Here is a 22,749-nt window from a genome sequence, read left to right on the forward strand (position 1 = left end):
TTCACAGGATAGCCCCGTGTGATGAGGTGAGGTTGTCATGGGATGTTAAATTCATTTTCCCACTTGCTTCCTCCTTTTCTTCCTTTGCCAAACCTGTTGCGTGCCTCTTCCTGGATACTCTGAGTGTTGTTCAGCTTCTCTGAACGCCACATCTCTCAGTGTAGGTGCTGCTGTGGCAGTGACACAGGTTGACTAATGCCACTGGAATACCCATCAGATCCCCTATAGGATCCTGTGGCATCCAGCCTGTTTAGCTGAGATGGTGATGTAGGAAGGGACAGTGCTTACATTCAAAGGAGAAAACATATTTATGGACATGTAGCTTCTGTGGGTGCATGAAGATGGCAGGAGACAGCAGTGTGTGGCCTGCTGGGCAGAAACTCAGTCTAGATTGCTGTATGGTCTTGGTGTTCAAATGTGGGAGCCACGTGTGTGGCAGAGGAGGACACAGTGAATGGAGTCTCTGGGAGACCTGCTTGCAAGTTCAGGTGGGTGAATCCCATAAATGAATTGAGAAACATCAAAAAATACCACCCAAAGCCCATCAAAATAATAAGGACAAATAGTACATAGGGAGTCTCTAATTACTTTTAGGTTAACCAGGAGATGTGGAAGAATTAAGTTCCATTGCCTACATCAAGGCCTGGCTTCAGGCCACAGATGGGTGCAATGCAGTAGACCAAAAAGCACATACCCGTGAGGCTGAGAAAGAGCAGGGTGGGGAGAAGAGGGAAGGAATTAGAGTTGCAGCAGAACGGAAATGAAATTGGACCTTTCTACCCACATGAAACAGGAGAGAAGTGGAAGCAGCTGCTCTTAGGCTGGGCTGGCATCAGGGCTGGCACTTTGGGGTGGCTGTAGGCTGGCGTGGAGCAGCTGGATGGGCTGGCCAGTCCATGGGAGAGAAGGGGAAGCTGTGTGATGCCTGGATGTGGGTGAAGGGAACACAAAGGACTTTCGGAAAGAGATGAGGTGGCCTCAATTACACTGACCAGAGCAGTAAAACTTCTTCCTCAAGGGGAAGAGGCAATGAACTAGCTCCTGCCAACCATCAAAAAGGTGCCTTGCAGCCCTTCAGCATCTGAAGTGAGAGCAAGCCATGCAGCCCCACCAAGATCGTGTCCACTGGAAAGAAGGAAACAGCCCAAAAGGGCAGAGAACGGGGGCATTACAGGTTCCCTTTCAAAGCAGTAGCTGCCCTGGTGAAGAGCCATAAACGCCAAAAATCAACTGTTTGCATACAAAGTGGTAGTTTCTTTGCCTAACCTGAGCAAGCGCTGCCCACCTTTGCTCTGGAGTGTGCATAGCTGTGTACCAGTGCTTATGGGTGCCCTGAGGGGCCTCAGACTACATTAGGTTCAAATCATTGTTGTTCAAATATTTCTAGGCCCTGTAATTGCAAGTGATTATGCCTCAGCAAAATCAATAATTAATTCAAGAAACAGCTCATATCCTACAAATGCAAATCGCCCTCTTTTTAAGGGACAGCACAAAAGAGCAGTGATGCCTGTTAGTTGTTGGGAAGGAAGTTGTTCCCATTGTGAATCACAGAAATTAAAGACTGAAAGATTTGTGAGGTCATCTAGTCCATGTAGGTCAATGCAGGATTTTTCCCCCTGCAGTGTATTCTCCTGTCCTTTGTGGAGTCCAGTTTCTGAAGGCTCTGTGATGTGGGTATAAAGGGGTCCATGCTGAGAAGCATTTCTTAGTAAGTGCTGTGATTTGCATTTAGAGTTGGAAATTGTAATTAAAATTTGAGCTCCCAAGCCACCTGCGGAGGCCTGCTGTCTTCAGAGCAACTTCCCCACTTCAGAATGAAGCATTTTCTTTAAATATGAAACAGTAGTATGCTGCTTTTGACTGTTAATGTGGCACTGAAGTGAAATCGGTTGATAGAGTCCAGCATGCAGCCCCTGTACAATGGGGGGTCACTTGGTGGCAAGATAATTACCAGCATGTTGAAGGTAATGAACAATGTTGTTTTCGCTTAGTGATAATAGCTTAAAAAAGGCAGGAAATGCTTTTAAAAGGGCAAAAGCAGGATTGGGTTGTTCCCATTTCTCCCTCAACATGCACAGAAAAGCTTTCTAGGCAAGGGTGCACCCGACTGACTTTTAGTGAGTCTCTTCAAGAGCTGTAATTTCTTTCTGTGTCTATTAAGTGTCTCTTATTTCATTCTTTATTAGGTGTTCAGCTCACCTGAGTCTTTGTTTGTGTTGCCTATAGCTATATTTTTGTGCCAAATCTTCTACAAAACTAGGTGAAACTAGCTGTCTTGATAAGAATTTATTGAAAGACTGGCTGAGATGCGTGTCTTTCAGGCAATTTTATGCTGCTTTTTGGCTTTTCATCCAGTGAGGAATTTGATATTGCACAGACGTGGCTGGTCCGAGATTTCTCATCCAAACTCCTTTTTGAAAGAGAACTGGGTTTTCAGCTAAAAGGGGTTTAGCCAAATGTTTTATGTTCAGTAGAAAACTTGGATTTCAGTTCTATGCCTGCTTCCCCCACCCCCAGATTTACAAAATATGTTCACAAAATACCAAACCTCTCACTATTTGAGTTTCCACTAAAAAACAACATTCTGTTCATAGAGCTTCATAAGCTGTGCTGAGGTTTGCAAACACACCTGGATGTAAAGCAGAGAAATATTTAGATGGTGGTCAGTAGTTTGGGTCCAGGAGAGTCTTTGTAAATCAGAAGTGTGACCATCTGTTTGAGGATTTCCATGAAGAAGGCAGGGGGACTCTCTTCCTTGGAGCTAGGACACATCAGGAACAGACAAGAACTGAGAGAATGTCTTTTTATGTTCAGAAGATTATTTCAGTTATTTATTTTTACATGTGTCTCACTCAATTTTCACTCCTCCTGTGTGATTTGCTTCCAAATAGAACACGTGTTGTAATTCTCCTGGAAAGGTCCCTTCTACCTTCTAGGTACTTGCTTCACTTCAGACTTAGAAGATCTGTTTTGCAAAAAGGCCTGACTACATCCTGCTTATGTGGTCCATGTTCCAGCCCAGCTCCAGAGAGCATCTTCCATGAGTGAAATGAGAAGTTCCTCAGCAATGTGAAACCTTCTGCTAGAACAGCTGTATGAAAGTTAGTGTTGCAGCAGAAGTTGAAGCACTTGGGATGTTCTAAAGGTTTCCAGCCTCAGACTGTTACGGAAACAGGGTAGACATAAGCATGTTATTCTTCACTGTGAAGGAGCAGGAGATGCTACTTCCAGTGTGCAGATGGGATCCTTTGTAGCTGAGAAGAGCACTGACTCTGGCTTCTGGTACCTTGAGCACCTAAACCTGTGTGTTGACAGTGCCTGACACTGAAGACTATCCACAGCCTACAAAACTCCAAAGACGATGAAGGCTGGATCTAATCCATGGGATTCAGGAGTACTTCCCAAGACTTCGCTTGGGCTGCATCCAACTTGAGATGTGACACAGGCGTGTGTTGGTCTTGTGGAAAGGCACAGTCCGGCCAAGTCCCTGTTGTGATGATGAGGACTATGTGGAGGGTGCCAGGGTATACATCTGCTGCACACTACAGCTGTAACAGAAGAGGGCTCCTTGCCAGCTCTGGTTTCGCACTGATGGATTACAAACTGATAGTACTGGCACCTTGACGTTACTAAATTCTGTTTGGATGGGGAGCGAGGAGTTACTCCACTTGTGAGCAGGCAGAGGATGTGTCCACTGTGTGTCTTCGTGCTGGAAGAGGAGCTGCTCAGCTGGACCAACCTGCAAACTCTTTTCCCAAGTGACCGTGCTGCCTGAAATTGAGCAAGCACTCATTGCACCCATGCCTGATGCTCCTTTCTCTGGCTGGGACAGCCCACGAGGCCATGTTCCTCAGCAGGTTACAACCTCGTGCTCCACGAGAGGCTGTTGCCCAAGGGCATTTCCAATTAATCCTTGTCTTCAGAGCCCATCCACGAGTTCTCTCAGTTATCTCAGTTTTATGATGTCTGCATCTGTCAGTCATGAAGAGTTGAAGCCATTTCTTCATTTCTTTCTGCCCATCCTCCAAGGCCAGCGGCTTCACTCATTGTTTGTAAAGAGCTGCTCCAGCTCTGAGAACAACCTGGGCAACTTAGTAGTGATTATCCTGCTGAGCACATGGCTGTGCTTGGAATACGATATGAGCTTCCTTCAAGAGCAATTAACATTTTGGATATTAAATACTCAAAGCTGCATGATGCTCAGAGCACTCCAAGTGGGTAGCAAGTAGCAGCATGCTTCTGCTGCTTTCTGCTCAAAAGGATGGAGAGAATAGTGTTAGAAACAATTCTTATTCCTAATAAATAAGAGTTGACCAGGCACTATTAACAAGTAGAATTCTTGGCCACATGTAGCTGACATAAAGGGGTAGGTACCAAATGCTGCTGCACTCCAGAAAGCTGCAGTAACTCATGTTGTAGTATTACCTCTTCTCTGATCCTGATGTTGGCAGGAATACATGAGTATCAGTGCCAGCCCAACCCATCAGTCCTGCCTGCCTCTTCCTCTTGACTGCAGTCTGTTTCTGTGGTCCAGAGCACAGAACTGTAATTAAGCCAACTGGTTATTCTGAAATAGGCTTGTTGAAAATAAAACAGTAACCTGTTGCTGGCTGAGGGGTATGTTGCAGAAGGGAAAATTCAGCATAAAACCACTCCTTTGTCAAGGTTTTTTGGGTGGTTTATGTTTCTTTCTCTCCCTTTCTCTACAGGCCTACTGGAAGAAGATGAATCAGCTTTTGCAAACCCTGAACCAGAAGCTTGCAACCCTCAGCCACGGGCAAGAAGGGATTGTCAAGATCAGTGCTGCTGTCTCTGATAAGCTGGTTGCCTTTAAAAGTAAACCTCCATCAATTCAGAGAGAAATCCTGAGCGTCTGCAGTGACCCCTACACTCTGGCTCAGCAGCTGACACATGTGGAGCTGGTGAGTGGGAAGGGTTCCCAACTTCTGCAGTCAGAGATAGGACTTTAAGCCATCAGCTGCTAAGTATTCCAGACATAACCAAAAGAGGTCTGTACATCCCGTGCTGGATCAGCACTGCAGCAGGAGGCAGGGTTTGACAGGTTAAGTGATGCTTGGGAAGCAAGCTATAGATCAGAGTGTTCCTGTGCATCCTGGGACTGTCACTTTACTTTTTCAGCTTGCTTGTTTGGGAAATGCAAATCATAGTCCCAGGAAGCTCAAAGGGTTCTCACTTCTGTAAGTGCTCTGAGCCCCACAGCCTGAGGGTGCTATTGAAATGGCTGGTCATGAGCCCTTCTGTTAATTTGGAAGAATTTTTTAATGGCTCAAATCCGTTCCTACAGATACACAAAGCATCCGAGTTGTCTGATGTGTTTTTCATTCTTCCCTTTGGGACTTTGTTCATGGACATACAAGGATGTCCAAATACACCCACACGAAGCCCTGCTGTTTCCCTCATTGACTGCAATCCAGGCTTTTGATGGTAATCGCTCCAATTGCAGTACCAAGATCCTGGGCAGACTGTTGTCTCACACACCCTTCTCCCAGGTTCAGGTCCTCCATGTAGACCTCCTGGATGTTCGCAGAAGAGCATAAAACATTGCTGCCATCTGCAGAGCTCTTGATGCTGTAATGATTCCTTGCTGCCTGTCCTCCTGTAGACACTGTTCATCCCCGAGAGGAAGGCTGGAAAAACAAACTATGAACTGGACTGTGGATTGGACATGGAGTTAGCCTTGGGAATTCTGAAGGTAGCTGATACTCTCTTTATCAAGAAGCGGAATAGTTCAGAAACCCCAAATTTAGGATTGTTTTCTCACCTTGATTAGTTTTCAGAACATGCAACTTTGGCTTCCTTTGCTTTAGTACAACTTAAGCCAAAGAGCAGAAGTCCTTTTGCCTGGAGTTTTCTTGCCTTTTTTCCCCTCCACAGTACAACTGTCTCCCAAAGGGATATTCCCTGTAAGTGGAGCACCACTGCACTTTAAAACTGATGCAGCTGGCGGTTTTCACCCCACTGTGCTGTAATCAATGCTCTCCACCTCCTCTTTCACTTACTGTATCTGATACACCAACTGCTCTGCACTGAAACTGATGCTTATTTGTTAGTAAGAATTATTTGCTATTAGTAACAGTTATTTGTTGGTAAGAGTCCTATACAATTATCAGTGGCAAGGTGAGAAGTCAGGAGAAATAGCACAGGGGTAGCCATAAAATCTTCACTTAAGCAAAGTTATCATTTATTGCTGCTTGAGTGTCCCAAGTTTGGGTGGTAGGAACTCCAGAACACCTCCTCTGAAATGCCTTTGTGGCCTACAACCTACTGATTTTTCCTAATAAACATGTTTAAGGGAATTGTAAGAAGGCCAGTGTGTGGCTGGAACTGTCAGGTTTCTTCAGGAGCTGACGGGCATGGGCTGTCTTTTACTAAGAGATCTGCATGCTTTATTTGCACTTGTTTTGGTTAATGCCTGGGACGCTGCGTTGTGAGCAAAGCCTTTTATGTGAGCACATGTGTCTTCAGCTCCTGCTTTCTCCTATGGTACAGAGCCAGCAGCCCAGGGCATCTCCTGAGCATCAGCAGGTTGTGAGGCAGGGTCAGAGCACTGTGTACAGATTGCTGTAGTTACCGGTTAACAGCATTACTGCTGTTTTAACAGCTGAGAAACAAGGCTATTGGGTAACACTGGACCACAGCAGGTCTGTGTGGCAGCGCTAAGCACTGGACCGAGCTCTGCTGGCTCACAGATGGAGCCCTGAGCATCCAGCCCCTTCCTCTCTGTTCAGTGGAGGGGGCTCTTAGTGTGGCTCGTCAGTAATGATACGTATTTCTTCTCATTTTCTTCTTTCTGCTGAAATAACTCTAATTGTCCTTATGAATTTTAATGTCTGGTGCTAGTTGGCTGTTTACCAGTTCAGTAACACCATTCAGAGCTGACAGAGGGAAGGAAGTCTTACCAAGAGAAACAGAAGAGATTCTGGGGTGCTTTCTTATTTCTTCCTCCCTTTCTTTCCCCCCTCTCTAATAGGAAAGGCTAAGTCACATTGGACCTGAGGAGTTCGTGCAGGCATTTGTTCATAAAGACCCTCTGGATGGCACCAAGGTATGATTTCTGTGCATGCAAAGTGTCTCCTGTGATCACTGTTTGTTCCAGATGAACTGATGTGATGAGATCCACAAGAGCAGGGCCAGGGCAACTGACAACGTATATTTTCATGGTAAGGATGGGATCTATAGAGCTCACACCAGCAGGTCATTGCCATTCCTTCCTGGTGAGAGTATGTCCCAGCCCGAGACTGGCCAGCAACCTGATGTTCTGCTTTTGGCTTGTTCCTCCTAACCTGCTTTGTTCAGGGCAGATGGCTTGTGGCTGTACACAACCAGGGAATGTCTGTTCCCAGTGTTGAAGGCGTAAAGGCTCTGGACGTGATGTAACGCCCATAGTGTGTGCCCAGACACCACAGTCGTGACTCAGTGCATCATGAATCAACGTACTCTTCTGTGTCTACACAATAGCTTTTAACCCAAAGCACCGCAGGGAATGGAGTGCCTGATCAGGGCTGCATCCAATGTCCGTGGAAGCCAGTTGGAGTCTTTCCACTGATTCCAGTGGAGTTTGAAGCAGCCTTTCAGTGAGTGCCTCACTAAGGAAAGAGACTTCCTGGCTGGAGAGGGAGAGTCTGTGATTTCACATACTACCAGCAAAGGAAGAGGGTGGAAAATTCTTCCCCTGAACTGCATATGGGCTCCCACTGAGATCAAAGATACGCAGCAGAATTTCATCACTGGATGCTCAGCATAATGCGAAGACCTCTGTTTATAGTGCTGCTCAGTGAACACCAAAATAGCTTGTAAGGGGGATGGATGGATGGATGGATGGATGGATGGATAAGAAGTGCGCCATAAGGCTCTTTCTCTTACTGGAGTTACAGAGATTCTGCAGTTGGTTTCAGGGAGAGGGAAGTGGGAAGAAATGGTGTTTCAAGTATTCTGAGCATTGATCACATCCTTTAGGGAGGAATCCCAAGGGAGAAAAGGTGTGTCAGAAACATCAAATACCAAACCAGCCACAGTGAGATTTGAACAACCTGCTGCAAAGATGAGGGACAAGACTGAAAATGAACAATTGTCGTATCTGTTGTGAAGTAAAATGAAAGAGATCAAATCAAGGCATGAAATTTGAGTGAATTTTGGAGGAGTGGGAAGGAGGCAGCAGTGAGTGAAATGAAATTGCATAAAGCCATGGAGGTGAAGGGATGCTAAGAGGAAGAAGGAAATGTTCAGTAATAAACTAACGTATGCACAGTGCCTGTAGCTGTATCTGGAATTTCAAAGGCAAAGCCGACACAGAATACCACCAAGGTGTGGAGAGAAATTGAGGTTACAGGGTAAACATAAAGCACCATCAGCTGAGGTGGACAGGAAGGATTAGAATGAGAAGCAGAGAGCCTGAAAATAATGGTGGGATGGGGAGTCCAAGCAAATCATCTTGACAGCCTATGACGAGCTATTTGACAGTTATGCATGTTCTTCAGATGCAAATCTGAGCACTGAAGTGCTGCCCAGTAGCATTTCTGTGACTTCAATGAAGTGCATAATAACAGAGAAAATAACAGGCACAAAGCAGGGATGCACCATGGCGTTGCCTTTAAGTTCAAGGCAATGTCTTCCCCCGGGAGGATTGACTTAGTAAAGCAAAACTGCCATTACGTTTTCACACAAGGCATGGCACTAACAAACTGGTGGGCTTTAAGTGAGCAGGGCTGAGGAAAGCAGGGGTGGTCTGGAGTTTCTCTCTGCTCTTTGCCTGGACTGACCAGAGGTCCAAGTGATGATTTAGAAGAGCCTCCACACAGGCATAAGGCATAGCCAAGGGATCATGTGGGACATGGCAGATCATTGTATATAGAGGCACAAACCTTATGTGAAGTGACATGTCATTCCCCGACCCAGGAAGAGGGAATTGGTTCTGGTTTGAATTCCCTCCAGCTGGAGATCATATTAAACATCTTTCGTGCACGAGGGCTTCAAAAGGCTTCGCTTCTGAATGTTTATCAAGCGGTGTGAGCTGCAGATGGAAGAGGCTAGGGAGGTGCTAAATATCATTGCCATTTATAAAGCTTAACCTTTAAAAAGCAGTCTGCTTCAGCTTTAACTGTTGCACATTTTTCACAGGTTTTGTGGTATTAGCTGTGGTTCTTATGCCCTGGCACGGGACAGCAGTGTAGAGATGTAAATACCATATTTAGAACAAAGCCTATGTTTCATGTACTTCTTGCTATAGCAGGGAACAAGAAATACCACAGAGCACATGAAGAGCAACTGCTATGGGGCTGCTTTGGGTTTCCTCTGTTTTGCTTGATATTTATATGCTGCTTACTGATATTTACTTTGGAAATGCTTTTAAAATACGTATTTTTATTGTATGTGTAGTCTACTTGTAAGGTGGCTGGAATTTCAGGCTTGTTGAGATGTGCTCCATAGCATGGTGCTGTCATTTCTGTTTCTAAACATGCCTGTATGTAGAATCACAGGTGAATATTTTCCTACTTCGGATTACACTGGGAATCATACTAAGCCCCATTTCTTAAGGTCACTTACATAACACAGGTAATCCCATTGACATTCATGGATCTGTGTTTATGCGCTGTGATTTTCTTTGTAGTGGCATCTATTTATGGTAGCTCTGGGAAATTACCATCGTAATAAACCAAAAAATGGGTATTCTCTGATACCCTCTAGTGGATGTTAATGAATGTTCAAACAAATCACACGAGCTCCAGAGAGCCGTGGCTCCTAAATGGACAGGGTAAGGATTTAGGGCTGGGAAAAGGGCTTGAATTCTTATAATCCCAAGCAACATCTTCATGCTGTGTGAATTGCCTTATCACTCCGCTGAAGTCAAATTACCCGTTGATGTTAAAGGAATTGGAAGAGTTCATCTACGTATCTGCTCCCACTGCCTGTATTGGCTACGGGAACTTATGTTAAGTTTTCATCTAAAAAAAAGAGTGAAAAATGTGCTTCTTGTAATGGCTCTTATGAGTGAAGTATCTCTGGCATGTAAGTGACCTGTTCAAGAGCAGCCATCAAGACAGAGCCGGTTGCTGGAGAGCCTGTTATCCTGAAAACTCAGTAAGGGAAATATTTTCATTTCCATAAAGAAGCGACTAGAACCGTGTTATCTCTTGTTCACTAAATTACGGGCTCTGCTCTCCAGAAAAGGGCTGTGGGTGATGGCGTTTACTGAAGTGAAGGAACTCCTGCAATCAAAGCCACAAGCAGAGCGTGCTGTAGAAGACTCTGCTTGTCTTACTTTTTTCTGCACATTCTTGTTGCTGTCTGAACCCTGCAATGCCCTGGCTGTTAATATCCCAGGGAACAAGGGCCAGTGCAGACTGTGTGCAAGTGAACACTTGCTGCAGGTGAAATGGGGCTATTTCTGTACGCTGGTGTGAATTGTGTGACACACTCAGCTAGACCCTGTGCATCTTCCAGCCACTCACCTACCCACTACCTTTTTGAAAGGGGCTCTTAATGCACAGTCTTCCACGTGCATGAGAGAGATGTGGCCATTAACTACCTTTGTGCAGTATTTACCTTGGTGATCAGCTGACTGGAACACAGTTATATGTCTTTCTGTGTATTTTTTCCCTCCCAGACTTGTTTCAGTGAACAGAAAAAGACGAGTAACCTGGAGGCCTATGTGAAATGGTTCAACAGACTCTGCTATCTTGTAGCCACAGAAATCTGCATGGTAAGTCAAAAGCATGTGGCATGTTTTACCACATGCCTGATGTACCGGTTTGAGATTCTACATTAACAAGAAAACCTGGGGATTTGTTTCTTCTGACCTAGCTCAGCAGCTGATGGCAAGCTTTAGAAATAGTGCAGTCGCAGAAGCAACCTGATAAATGACAAACATATTGCAAAACAGAGCTGGCGACACACAGGGGATACACTGCTCATTGACATAGTAGGAGCACAGTGTGGAATAATGAACCCTGCAGGGAAAAAGAGAGTAAAAAATGCCTTAAATTACCCTGTGCGATTTTTGCTGGGAAAGATTCTAGTGGAGCAGTATTTGTTATCAGGCATCCCAAAGCCCTGCTGCGTGTGTGAATTCCCATTGCACAGCTCTTTGTCCTGCTGCCCATTACTGTCTCTAGTCATTTTTTAACTTGGTAGTGGTTTTAGTTTGTTTAACTTGGCCCCTCAAAATGAAATGAATGTTTTCTCCTTTGAAAAGGGTGCAGAAGGGAGGAATGGCTGTAGTATAAACAGCCTAGACTCAAACACGTTACCATTTGAAGATCATCTTTGGAAAAGGTGGGGTGATTCCAGTCCAATACAAACGTGTATTTAAAATGCAAGCTACCGTTTGGCCTGGCGGTGTTGCTGAAAGGGCCAGAAGAGGAGATAGGGATTAATGCAGTGAAACAAAGTCTTTCTGGGACAAAGATGCTGCTGTTACATGGGTGTGAAATCCTGCCTTTAGGGAAGTCTGTGCTGATGTGCTCACTGAGGCCAGCAGGGAGCTGAGCCACTGCTTCAGGGCTGTTTTGGCTGCTGTTCCAGTTCTAAGACATTAACTGAGGCAAGCCAGGGAATTGCTGTGAATTTCTTCTGTGTCACTGCAATGAAAGCTTTGATTTTAGAGACTGCCAGTCACCAGCATCCACTGGGTTGCTGGAACAGCAACGGGGCCAGGGACTGATAGCAGATGGCCCAAGCTGTGCGTGGATGGACCCATGCTATGTATGGAACAAATGCCTAAGACGCGCTCCAATTCTGCATATGCTGATTGCAGATACTTGTTTATTTTAACTTGCAGCCTGCAAAAAAGAAACAGCGAGCACAAGTCATTGAATTCTTCATTGATGTTGCCCGAGAGTGCTTTAACATTGGGAATTTTAATTCACTGATGGCAATCATTTGTAAGTACAGCTTCTAACAATCAGCTGTCAGAGATGGAAAAGGAAACCCAACTCTTATCCACGGCTCTCTTTTCTTCTTTCTCTCTCATAGCTGGAATGAACATGAGTCCAGTTTCCAGGCTAAAGAAGACTTGGTCAAAAGTGAAAACAGCCAAATTTTTCATTCTTGAGGTAAAAAACCAAACCCAAACATGCTGATACACTGCTTGAATTTTATCCTGGGCTTTCGCTTGTGAATTTTCACATTGTTATCCCAGTATGAGATGTTTGCAGATATGTTTCATAAGCAGAGGGCCAGATTGTGGCTGGAGTTTCCCAGATGTAGTAGTGAGGAAGGTGTGAAGCTGCTGGTACCTGGAGGGGAATCAGAGCACTCAAATAGGAGGAAAACCAAAACTAAAATATGAGACTACTTGCAAGCCATAGTGCTTCCACTGATGCCAGTTTTGTTTGGCCGTGAGCGCAATGCTGAGTGTGAAGCTCCCCAGCTATACCATGGATGTTGAGTGAACAAGGCCCAAGGTTGTTTTTGTATTGGGGATTACAGGATTTGGCACATATACGATGAGCAGTCCTTATTCTTCATGTAAAAACTTAGTAAGCTGTTAGTAGAAAAATCAAAGGTACAAACAGCCACGATGTGTAGATGTCTCCTTGTATCTTTGGTTCATGGGTGTGTATATGGGGTTATGTAGGGGTATATGGGTATATGTAGGCTAGGCTCTGCTCAGGCTTTGCTACAACTGAGGATGTATTTCTCTTCAGAGGACCCATGTCACTTTCTAACCAATGTTTTTTCTTTCCTGTATCCAGCACCAGATGGACCCTACCGGTAACTTCTATAACTACAGAACAGCACTGCGGGGGGCTGCTCACAGATCCCTCACTGCACACAGCAACAGGGAGAAGGTAGGTGAGACCACATCCCATTTATCTCCAAATGGATGGTGTGCGTTGCAGCGGAGACTCAGTGGCTCAGAGACTCAATGCAGATGCTCTCCTCCTTTCCATGGGTCACCAATGCAAGGCTTGTGCACTGCTAAATGAAGTTGGAAATGTAAATCTGTGGCTGAAAGGAGTCTGAAATAGATCATAAGGCTTTTGTGGACTTGCTTTCAGACATTGGGGAGCAAAAGAGGGCAGGACACACTATGGACAACTGTTGCCAGCACAGAATCACAGGATGGTTTGGGTTGGAAGGGACCGTCTAGTTCCAGTCCCCTGCCACAGGCAGGAACACCATCCACTAGACCAGGTTGCTCCAAGCCCTGGCCTTGAATCAATATACCCCTGGGAAATACACATAGGTGAGACTAAAAAACCTGATGGAACAGGTATTCCAAACTAAAATGACTTTTATTTTGGTATGGAGCATCACCCTGCCAGCCCAGGTGGGTCCATTGTTACAGCTCTGCCAGCCAGGCCCCTGTGCAGACAAGCCCCTATTGTGCAGCCTGTGATTTGAGATAGAGAGCAAAGGGCACAGCTCTGCGAGATGAGGTGGTTCTCCATTTACATTGGGGAAAGATGACTGACTTACCACAATTCCTGCGGTCTAGTCTGAATCCACTGCAGCAAATTTGGGGTGAGATGCTGTCCCTTGTGAATTTTCATTTCAGTTGGTTCTTGCTGCCATCTCGATGAGCAAGAATTGAAGTGTTTGATCAGATTTGTAGCTTTCTGAGATGTCACTGATGCTGCAAAGATCAGGTTGACGAGATGTTAGTGCAGGATCCTCCCAATTTGTGACCCAATGTGTTTCTTGTTAATTTTCTTATTTCTCCATTCACTTTTCTGTTGTTGTTTTATGAAAGAGGGTTTGTTTTTAACATTGCAATTGCACATAGTCATAAATGGGTGATCTCTGTGCAGAGCATGGCTAAGGTGAAGTAGATACCACATGAAACAGCATAATATGTAATTTAGTATTCGTTCACCAGAGGAGCCAGGCCAGATGCTAATCTCACACCCCTGTAAATTTGATGTAAATCTGCTGAAGCTAATGGAATCTCACGGCATTTACAGTGAAATGAGATCAGCATCTGGTCGCAGGCTGACTCAGCTGCGATGGGAGAGTGCTGAGTTGGTCTGAAAAGCACTTCTCTGTGCAAAGAAGAGATGGATGTTTGTGGCTGGCAGAGAAATTCTTTTAACTCTCACAGTGCAGTGAGAATCTGTCAGTCTGAGATGCTTCTGCAGTTTAGTTCTTCTACAACCATCATATATATTCAAACCAGTTGCTTTATTGTTTGACTTAATTTCCTGTGGAAGTTATCAATCTCCATCATATCTGTACCCCTAGCTGGTTAAGACTGAGAACAGAGAGGTTATTACATTGAAAGGAATCTACTTTATGTAAGAAAAAGCCCATATTCTATTTCCCTTGCGTAGATAACATCAGTTCAAGAAAATGCTCAAGCATATGATTTGGTAGCTGCTCACAGTGGGTATTTTAAAATGTCAGATACAGCAGATCATGTAATTCTTGCTGTAGGAATTGAGGAGGTTTGTTTCTTTTTGTAAGCCAGATGATCAGTTATCTGTTTTAGTGAGTTTGAATAAGACTGGAAGAACATGATAGCTTTTTTGATAGAAAATGTTGTTTCTTGGCAAACATGTAACAAAGCTCACTCTGAAGGAAGATTTATCTTCAGACCGAGTTGTGCTTACAAAGGGTTTGAGATCCCAGTCTCCTCCACCCCTCTTCTCAACAAGTGGCCACCCCAGAAGCACAGATAGAGGCGTCAGGGTTCAGTTCATCTGCTTGAGAAGGGGAGGGAGTGCTCTTGTCACAGACCAACAGACTAAGCAGTGGGTTATGTCCCACAGGAAGAAAAACTGCCTGTGGGCTCGGAGGAGCTGATGTTTAACTGGCAGACTTGTTATTTTCTGCTCCCCTTGGGGCCGCTGTCTTGGCTGCTGAGTTTTGCACAGCACTTGAACAGAAACACAGCTCAGAGGCTAAATTACATCCTTAACGGGAGATGGGGTGAGCCAGTGACCTGGGACACCCTCCCTCCTCCTTCTCTGTGCACACATCTCACCCGAATCCCCCGTGTGACATCAGCCTTCAGGCACAAAGAGCGGTGCCTGATTTCATCACTCGCTCCATCCTCATCCTCAGGGTGCTCGTGTGAGACTGCAGCTCAGGTTGTAGGAGAAAGATCTCCGTATGCTCATGGAGGATTCCCTGACCCCAGTCTGCACTGTTCACATCCAGCCCTTCTCTCAGTGTGTAAACAGCATAGTTACAACTACTCCTTACTTCTCCAGGAGCAGGCTTGGCAAAAGGCATGGCAGGGCAGCTCTCAAAGCGGAGAGATGCGGTACGGTGGCAGAAGTAAACCTGCCGAAGTGCAGGGTGAGAGAACTGGTAATGAAGAAGGGCTGATGTTTCATGCAGAATTCAGAGGGGTGTACTTGTTAGGAGCTAAGCCTGGTTTTATCCGTGCAGTCAGCTGACCTATGCCACCTCCAAAATTAAGTCATTCCACTGGGAAACCCTGCATTGTGCTAATGGCATGTCTCTGGCTTTGAAATGATGGGAGTATGTACAGTGCGGTACTGTGTGTTGTTGCCGTCTGGTGCCTTGGAGCAAGAACATGCCTGATCTCATTAGCTTTCTTCTTTCTGCAGGAGGCAATTGTCCTTCAGCATGTGGGTGGGTTGGATGGCACAGGGAGGGGGGAATCAAAAGGGAGTGAAATCCGAGTTTCTGGCACTAACCCAGATTTTATGCTAGCAAAGTGCCTGGATTGAAGCCAACACTAGTGTCTAACGATACCCACTTTGCTGCTTTTCCTACAGAAATTTGGAAAACAAAACATACAGGGTAATATATATTTTTATTGGGAAAATAAATGGTGACTAAAGACAGAGATCTCCTGGCAATGTGGAGGGAATTGGTATCCTAGGGTACGTCTTTGACGCCTTTTAGATGCAGATGAGAACAAGCTCTGCCCGTGCTCTGAGCTGACTGGTGGCTTTGTAGCATGGCAATGAGCCCACATGCATATACCTTCCCTCTCAGCAAGGCTTCTTGATTATGTTTAGTATGACTAACGATGGTGATTTAGCTCCCAGGCAGAACAAGTTCACATCTGCCTGCAAAAAACAAGGTGGACAGAACCTGGCAATAATGTCTTGCTGGGGATCAGTGCCTGGCTCCAGCTCTCTATATCTTTCCACCTTGTAAGATCACACTGGCTACAGAGTTAGCATCAGTTTTGGTAGGAAATAAACCATGCAGACTGTATTCTTTACCTTAGGTGGACTGATGTAGTTTGGATGATCTAAAAAATGAAACACACAGCTCAGTTTGACTAGAAGTTGCTCTATCTCACCCTGATAGGAGGGCTCAGCATTTTTGGGGTTCAGGCTGTGCTTTGTTTCTACTTCTATATTGTATCAATAGGATGTGTCAGGATAATGCCAGTGGCTCTTGGAGTGTCAGTCCAGGCTTTTTTTATGGCTATTGCACTGACTTTGCGGAGTGTATCAATGGCTGTCCCACAGAAAGCCAGCAGAGACGCAGATCTTGAGCCATTTACTGCATGTCCTATTTTAGCTGAAACAGAAATCGGCTTCTATTTTCACAGCAAGACATGGTAGTAGCTTGCAGGCTCTTTGCCTCAGTGTGTGTTTTCACATCTATGATGTGCTCACACTTGCTGATGCATCGTAAAGGCTGTAGACTGGGAAATAACAGCTGCCAATCCTGTTTTAAGTCCGTTTCATATCCTGTTCCAGCTGATGTACAGCATTATATGGAATAACAGTACAACTACTGTGAGAGTGGTGAGGCACTGGACAGGTTGCCCAGAGTGTTCAAGGCTGGGTTGGACGGGACTTGGAGCAGCCTGCTCTAGTGGAAGGTGTCCCTTCCCATTCCATGGCCATGGAACTGAATGATTTTTAAGGTCCCTTCCAATCCAAACCATTCTGTGGTTCTATGAAATTAAATACTTAACTAAAGGATTGCACCAATGGCTGGTCTTCCATGCCATGAAGGCACTTCAGTGTATGCTTAACTAGCTACAGTTCAGTCAGTTCACAAATAGGCCAGTGGAAGCATCTGGACTCTTTAGCATGTGATGTGCTTTTGTTTAAGTTCATGGTGATTAAATTTATACTTAGTGGGTACGTGTTGCTGCCATAGGAATATGCTTACAGAGGTGGCTGCTGATCTTACAGCTCAGACCCTCTAAGTGGCCTTTTTCTGTCACAGTGCTGCTGCTGGAGAGGTAGGTATGCTCAGATTTGAATATCAAATCCAAGAGCTTTGGGGATGAGCTTTGTCATGGACTGGTCCTTTGTGTTATCTGTTTTCCCCATTGAGTTGTGATATGTGAGGTCCCAGAGGGAGTCCTGCGCTCTGGGTCTCTGCTGACGTGCTGGGGATGCACTTCAGGAATGCTATTACTGTCTTTTGCTGTAGAACATCTGGCACCAAATTTATCCTTGCAGTAATTCCAATAATTTCAAGAGTCCAGCCTAGAAGTAGACATTTCCCTTAGCAAATTATGACGTGACTGATGGGTTAGAGAGAAGGCTTGGATCACTGCTATATGCTACTTTGCCCTGGATGATGCCCAGGGCTTATTTGGAGCACTACAATGATCTCTGGCTACTGTTGGCAGTTTCCTGTCAACTAACTTAATATTTTCAATCCTACTGTCTGCAGGTTAATTTGGAGAGGCAGGTTGCACTAATCCGGCACCAGGAAGGAAATTATATGCCTCAAGAGGTGGCTGTGTGTGGAGCTGTTGAAAATGAAACAGCTCCTGATTAACTGTTTGTAGACAAGTCCTCAATCACCAAGTCTTATTGTCTTTCCTTGTTTAGGGGCACTACTGGCTCTTTGCTTCCCACATGTGCATTCAACATCTTTGCTTATAAAGGCCCAACAGAGAAGGGAAGAGCTCTGCCATTTATTTTGCTCTTTGCTGTCTAGACTTGTCATCATGCTGTTAATGATAAACTGGGTTATTAGTATTTTCTTAGCCATGTTATTCTGCTCAGTGAACATTGCGTTCGGTTTGTATTCATTTCAGTGTATGTTCTCCTGGTGGCTGAAGGTGTCTCTGTACCCCACTGCCCTTTTGCTTGCCCATCACCATACTCCTTTTTAAGGGCGTAGCACACCAAAAAGTTAATTCTTTTTTTCTCCTCTCTCCTGATTGAGTTCTTCTTTCATGCAGAGAAAATACCGAACTGGAAAGATAATACTTATGTCATTTCTCTTCACAGATTGTGATCCCCTTCTTCAGCCTATTGATCAAAGACATTTATTTTTTGAATGAAGGATGTGCTAATCGCCTTCCAAACGGACATGTCAACTTTGAAGTAAGCTCTGAAAAACGCTTTTATCTATCCCATTCTGATAGCACTATCTGAGTCTGTTTGCCTCCAATTTCAGTGCAGAGCAACAAGACTGAATATGCCAAAACAGATGATCTCAAGTGACTGTGTGGAAGTTAAACCAATCCTAGAATGTTTTTAAAAGAAATAATATGTATTTTTTATATAAACATTACAAGCAGGTCATTCTAACTTGCTCCTTCAGTGTTGGCATTGTGAGAGAGTAAGTAATGCATAAACCACCTTAAATTAGAACTGTTAGAAGGCCTAAAGAGTTGTGAGGCTTGGAGTCACTCTACTTTATGTAATTTATATCTGTTTCTGCTCCTTCCTGTTCCATCGAAGTTTAAGTCCTCTATTTGTAAGTACACATGTGTAACCCAGAGCTTTGTTCATGGATACATTGTCATTTAAGTACAAACTGAAATGGCTTGTAAGAAGTAACGTAGCACACCCTTTCCTCTCTCTTTCCCCTTTAAATGAACTATGAAGATGTACCCATCTAAACCAGAAAAGGCTCTTTTCTCCTAATGTCCTTCTGGTTGGCATGAGAGATCCTGGATCCCAGTCTTCTGCTTGGATGTACTTGTTCTAGTGAGATAATCTTACTGGATCTGAGTGGAATGTTGTTTTATGTTTACAGAAATTTCTGGAACTGGCTAAGCAAGTAGGAGAATTTATAACATGGAAGCAAGTGGAATGTCCCTTTGAACAAGACCCAAACATCATCCATTACTTACACACTGCGCCCATTTTCACTGAGGATGGTAAGACTCTCTACAGTCTCTAATCACTTAAAATAGGTCTCTTCATCAGTCCTCATTCATACCCTGATCCATGCTTTGATCTCTCTCACTGACCAGTCCTGGTTCTTTCCTAGCTTCCCTGTTATGCAGCTTGTTTTTACTCCCAGTCTATCACCATGGTTTTGCAAATACAACCTTCTAGTTCATGAAGCTTCTCCCTGATTGCTTTTCTTTTGTCCATAACTTCTCTATAAGGCAATACTTACTATGTCCATAATTCCTCTATAAGAAAGTTGCCATTGTAGCCCTATTTTTGTAATCATGAAAAGAGGCCACCCAGCCGTGTTGTGGACTGCTGTGAATGTCAGCTGTCCCTTAGCTGCTTGTTCTGTGATTGATGGAGCCAGAACTAATCTCTTCCACAAACCAACGCTGTCATCTCTTCAGTGAGCACAGCCCAGGGTGGTGGCAGTCCCGCTGACCTCTTTCTCTACAGCAGAGGAATGTAATCTACAGAAAAGAATTTTTAAGAAAATCTTCTCTAGGAATTAATTTTCAGCTGCAGCCTCAAAACCCCTGTTCTGAAGTTATTTCTCTGATTGTCTTTTTCTATTTATTTGTCCTCTTCAATTTTGTATCCAGCATGTCAGACTGTGTCATTTCATATTGGTTTGTCTCAGTTGCCTCTTGGTACATTGTCACGCACTGAATTGTCTGTAGCTGTATTCCCATCAGCTGTATTGGTGTTGGGTTTATTTTTTCTTGACTCCATAGGCAGTTTTCTGAACTAATCCAAGTTAATCAGACCAAGACAGCTTTTATTTCACAGTCTGCTTCAGAACACAAAATACTGCATCAAAAATCCTGCCTAAATCCTAAGAAGGACTGCCAAAATAGAATAATTAATGTGATTAAAGCAATGGGTATTGGAAGGAGATAGGATGGAGGCATTTGTTTTAGGCTCTAAAGGGACAGAAAGTGAAAGTTGGGAATAAAAGTACCGTTTTCAGGCTGCTGGACCAAAAAAGGATGACCTCAACCCACTAATTGCTTGCAGATTTTCCTTTCCCCATATTCATAGTGCTTTCATGAGATGCCTTTTGCAGAAGCCACAGGAGGCCTCCCCTGCTGCCCAGGGGAAGTGCAGAGCAGAAAGACCTGTCCCGAGTAAAAAGTGGGAGAGTGTATTAGAACTGCAACAGTGCTATGTGAAATGCAGCTGCACTATGCTTGTCACAGCGTGGTGGAATGGTGGGACAACACTTGGATGTCAAAATGCAATTAATTGGAGCACAGAGTTGAATTCTGAGATGGTTCCAGCATTAAAGCATCAACGGTCAAATGATGAAATGCATGTGGATGCAAATCACAGCCTACGTAAGACAAAATCTGTGAATACAGTGAGATACTAAGGCACCGACAGCTTTTGCATAAGAGATTCTACAGCCTAGGCACACTGTGGTGTCATAAAATGCATCCTACAGTGCAAAGTTTTGCACTGTGAAAGACCTGCTTATTTTCTTCTACTGTGGTTCTTCTCTGGTTTCTGTACCTCATTCTTGCCTTGAGGGTGTTTTGTACCCATTTAAGGTAGCGTGTCCCTATAAGCTTTAAAAAGCTTGAGGAAGATAAAGTTGTGTTGAGTGATGGAAATACCCTTATTTTTAAGTTTATTTGTTTAGCTGTCAGCTCTCACTGTATCTCTTTTTTAATGTTCGTATACCACTCTGGTAGCAGTGCTGTAATGGAGTAGATAGGCCTGTATCTCTATATGCTAAACCAGAGATCATTTAACTGCTTAATATTGTTATAAGAAGGTCATGCTAACATATTTTAACTCCAGGCTCCTTTACTGTTCCATCAAAATTAACCAAACAGCTTTCCAAAGGCAGACATTTGAGCTCACCTTCGGTGCCCTACAGATTACCAGCTGCCTGGTAGACCATGAAGTTTTAAAGTGTCTCTTGCTGTGTGGTACAATACAGGACATACAATGACGCAGAGAGGTAGGGGGGTACTGCTGCTGTTGGAATAACACGTATCTGTCTTCTCCAGGTTTGTATCTGGCTTCCTATGAAAGTGAAAGCCCGGAAAACCAGACGGAAAAAGACAGGTGGAAATCCTTAAGGTAACCATTACTTTATCAACTCATTTCTGAAGTGCCTCCAAAATGCTGCACTGATAGGCAAAGCTTGTAAAATGCTGGCATTTAAAATGTGACTTCTGATAGAGGTCTCTTCCATTTAAGACTATTCTACAGAGCTGAGTTTGCACTGCTGGAAACTAACTGTTATCTCAAACTATCCACATCTTAAAAAATACCCTCTACTTGTGCACTCCCTGCCCATAATAGGGAGGTTGGAACTAGATGATCTTAAGGTCCTTTCCAACCCAACCCATTCTATGATTCTATGATTTACACAGTGTGTTCCCAGGCAAAAGAAGCCTGGTGTAGATGAAAAAATGCTCTGGGTTAACTGGATCTTCCTACAATTTACACCTCCTATAAGAGACATATAATGGTTTGGTGTAAGCGAGAATCTGAAGAGAGTGCTGTAAAAAACCAAACCAGCCACCACCTTTATATTTGCTTTTTTTCATTGTTCTTATGTTTTAAATTTACAGATCCACTATTTTGGGGAAGACTTGAAGATTAAGAGCTAATTGCAGTAGGTCAAGGAAAAGAAATCCGCAAACATTTTGCACTACTGATTCCAAAGATGCCTGTTTGGGATTTAGACTTTTTTTGTTTGTTTGAGTTTTTTGTTGGGTTTTTTGACTGCCTGACATGGTGGATGAACTGGCTTCATCCACCGAAATCAACAGAACTGTGTGCACAATGACGCTTTTCTAACTATGAGACAGAGAGAGGAAGGACAAACAGACTATTTGTGGCTGTGCCCAAACTGTGTCGGGATCGCTGTAACTTTTGCCTCTGAAGGAAAACGTAAGAAAATCCGGAGCGTGGAGAACTGTGGTACTGCAAAAGAGAAGCAGAAAGTATGTGAAAAGGAAAGCAGAAACCACACATGAATATTTCAGATGCAGGTGCTTCAGACAACAGCTCTTTAAACCCTCTGAGGATTGTAAAATTAAATCAAACACAGACACAGCAGCAATCTGGTTAATTGCTGAATGAAGAACGAACTTAATCTTACATTAGCAGTCCCCCAGCCTTGTTGAACAAAGCACTGGCTGCTACAGGTATAAGCTTCCAGCGGATGAAAACCGACATCGCTCACTCATACCTACATGTGTATGTCGCACATAGACCACAGCAGCATGGGCCAGTCGCACAGACCCCGTGAGTTTTAACAGAGGACAATCTGAAGTATGACTATTGCATAGTTATTCTTCCTACCACTGTTGTCGCTTTTCTTACTGTGAATCTTGGCAGATCTGAGGAGGGTGCAGAGTGTAGATGGTTTTGCTTAAAGACCCCCACTACCACCGAATCTAAAGCTGAACTGAAGCAGCAAATTAGTCTGGACTCAAGGTACCCCTATTTAATGTATGTAGAGTACTCCCTAACTTTGTTGATGCTGAGTTACATCTTTCAGAGGGTTTTATCACACTTAAAGAAAAAAGATACGGCGTTACCATTTGAAAAAACTCTGTCAGGTTCCAATTAATTCAGTACTGTTTATTCTGCAATGTGATACTAAAAGGATAGGGAGAGGGGGATAATTGCTCTGAATATGGGAACTACATGGTATGCTTTAAGAAGACAAAGTGTTTCAAAC

General features: G+C 44.1%; 1 protein-coding gene across 1 annotated transcript in view; it reads left to right on the plus strand.

The window, feature by feature from the left end:
* The window catches only part of RASGEF1C (RasGEF domain family, member 1C), a 26,267-nt gene extending 4,611 nt beyond the window's left edge, over window positions 1-21,656 (plus strand). Inside the window, 11 exon segments of the mRNA XM_010021323.1 lie at window positions 1-26; window positions 4,710-4,922; window positions 6,992-7,066; window positions 10,625-10,720; window positions 11,798-11,900; window positions 11,992-12,071; window positions 12,714-12,809; window positions 18,150-18,245; window positions 18,904-19,027; window positions 21,062-21,134; window positions 21,632-21,656. The exon segment at window positions 1-26 is cut by the window's left edge and continues 124 nt beyond it. Coding sequence (XP_010019625.1) covers window positions 1-26; window positions 4,710-4,922; window positions 6,992-7,066; window positions 10,625-10,720; window positions 11,798-11,900; window positions 11,992-12,071; window positions 12,714-12,809; window positions 18,150-18,245; window positions 18,904-19,027; window positions 21,062-21,134; window positions 21,632-21,656 — 1,007 coding nt within the window.
* The last annotated feature ends 1,093 nt before the right edge of the window (window positions 21,657-22,749 follow it).

This window comes from Nestor notabilis, unplaced genomic scaffold, assembly GCF_000696875.1.
Source record: "Nestor notabilis isolate BGI_N333 unplaced genomic scaffold, ASM69687v1 scaffold8069, whole genome shotgun sequence".
Taxonomy (NCBI): Eukaryota; Metazoa; Chordata; class Aves; order Psittaciformes; family Psittacidae; genus Nestor; species Nestor notabilis.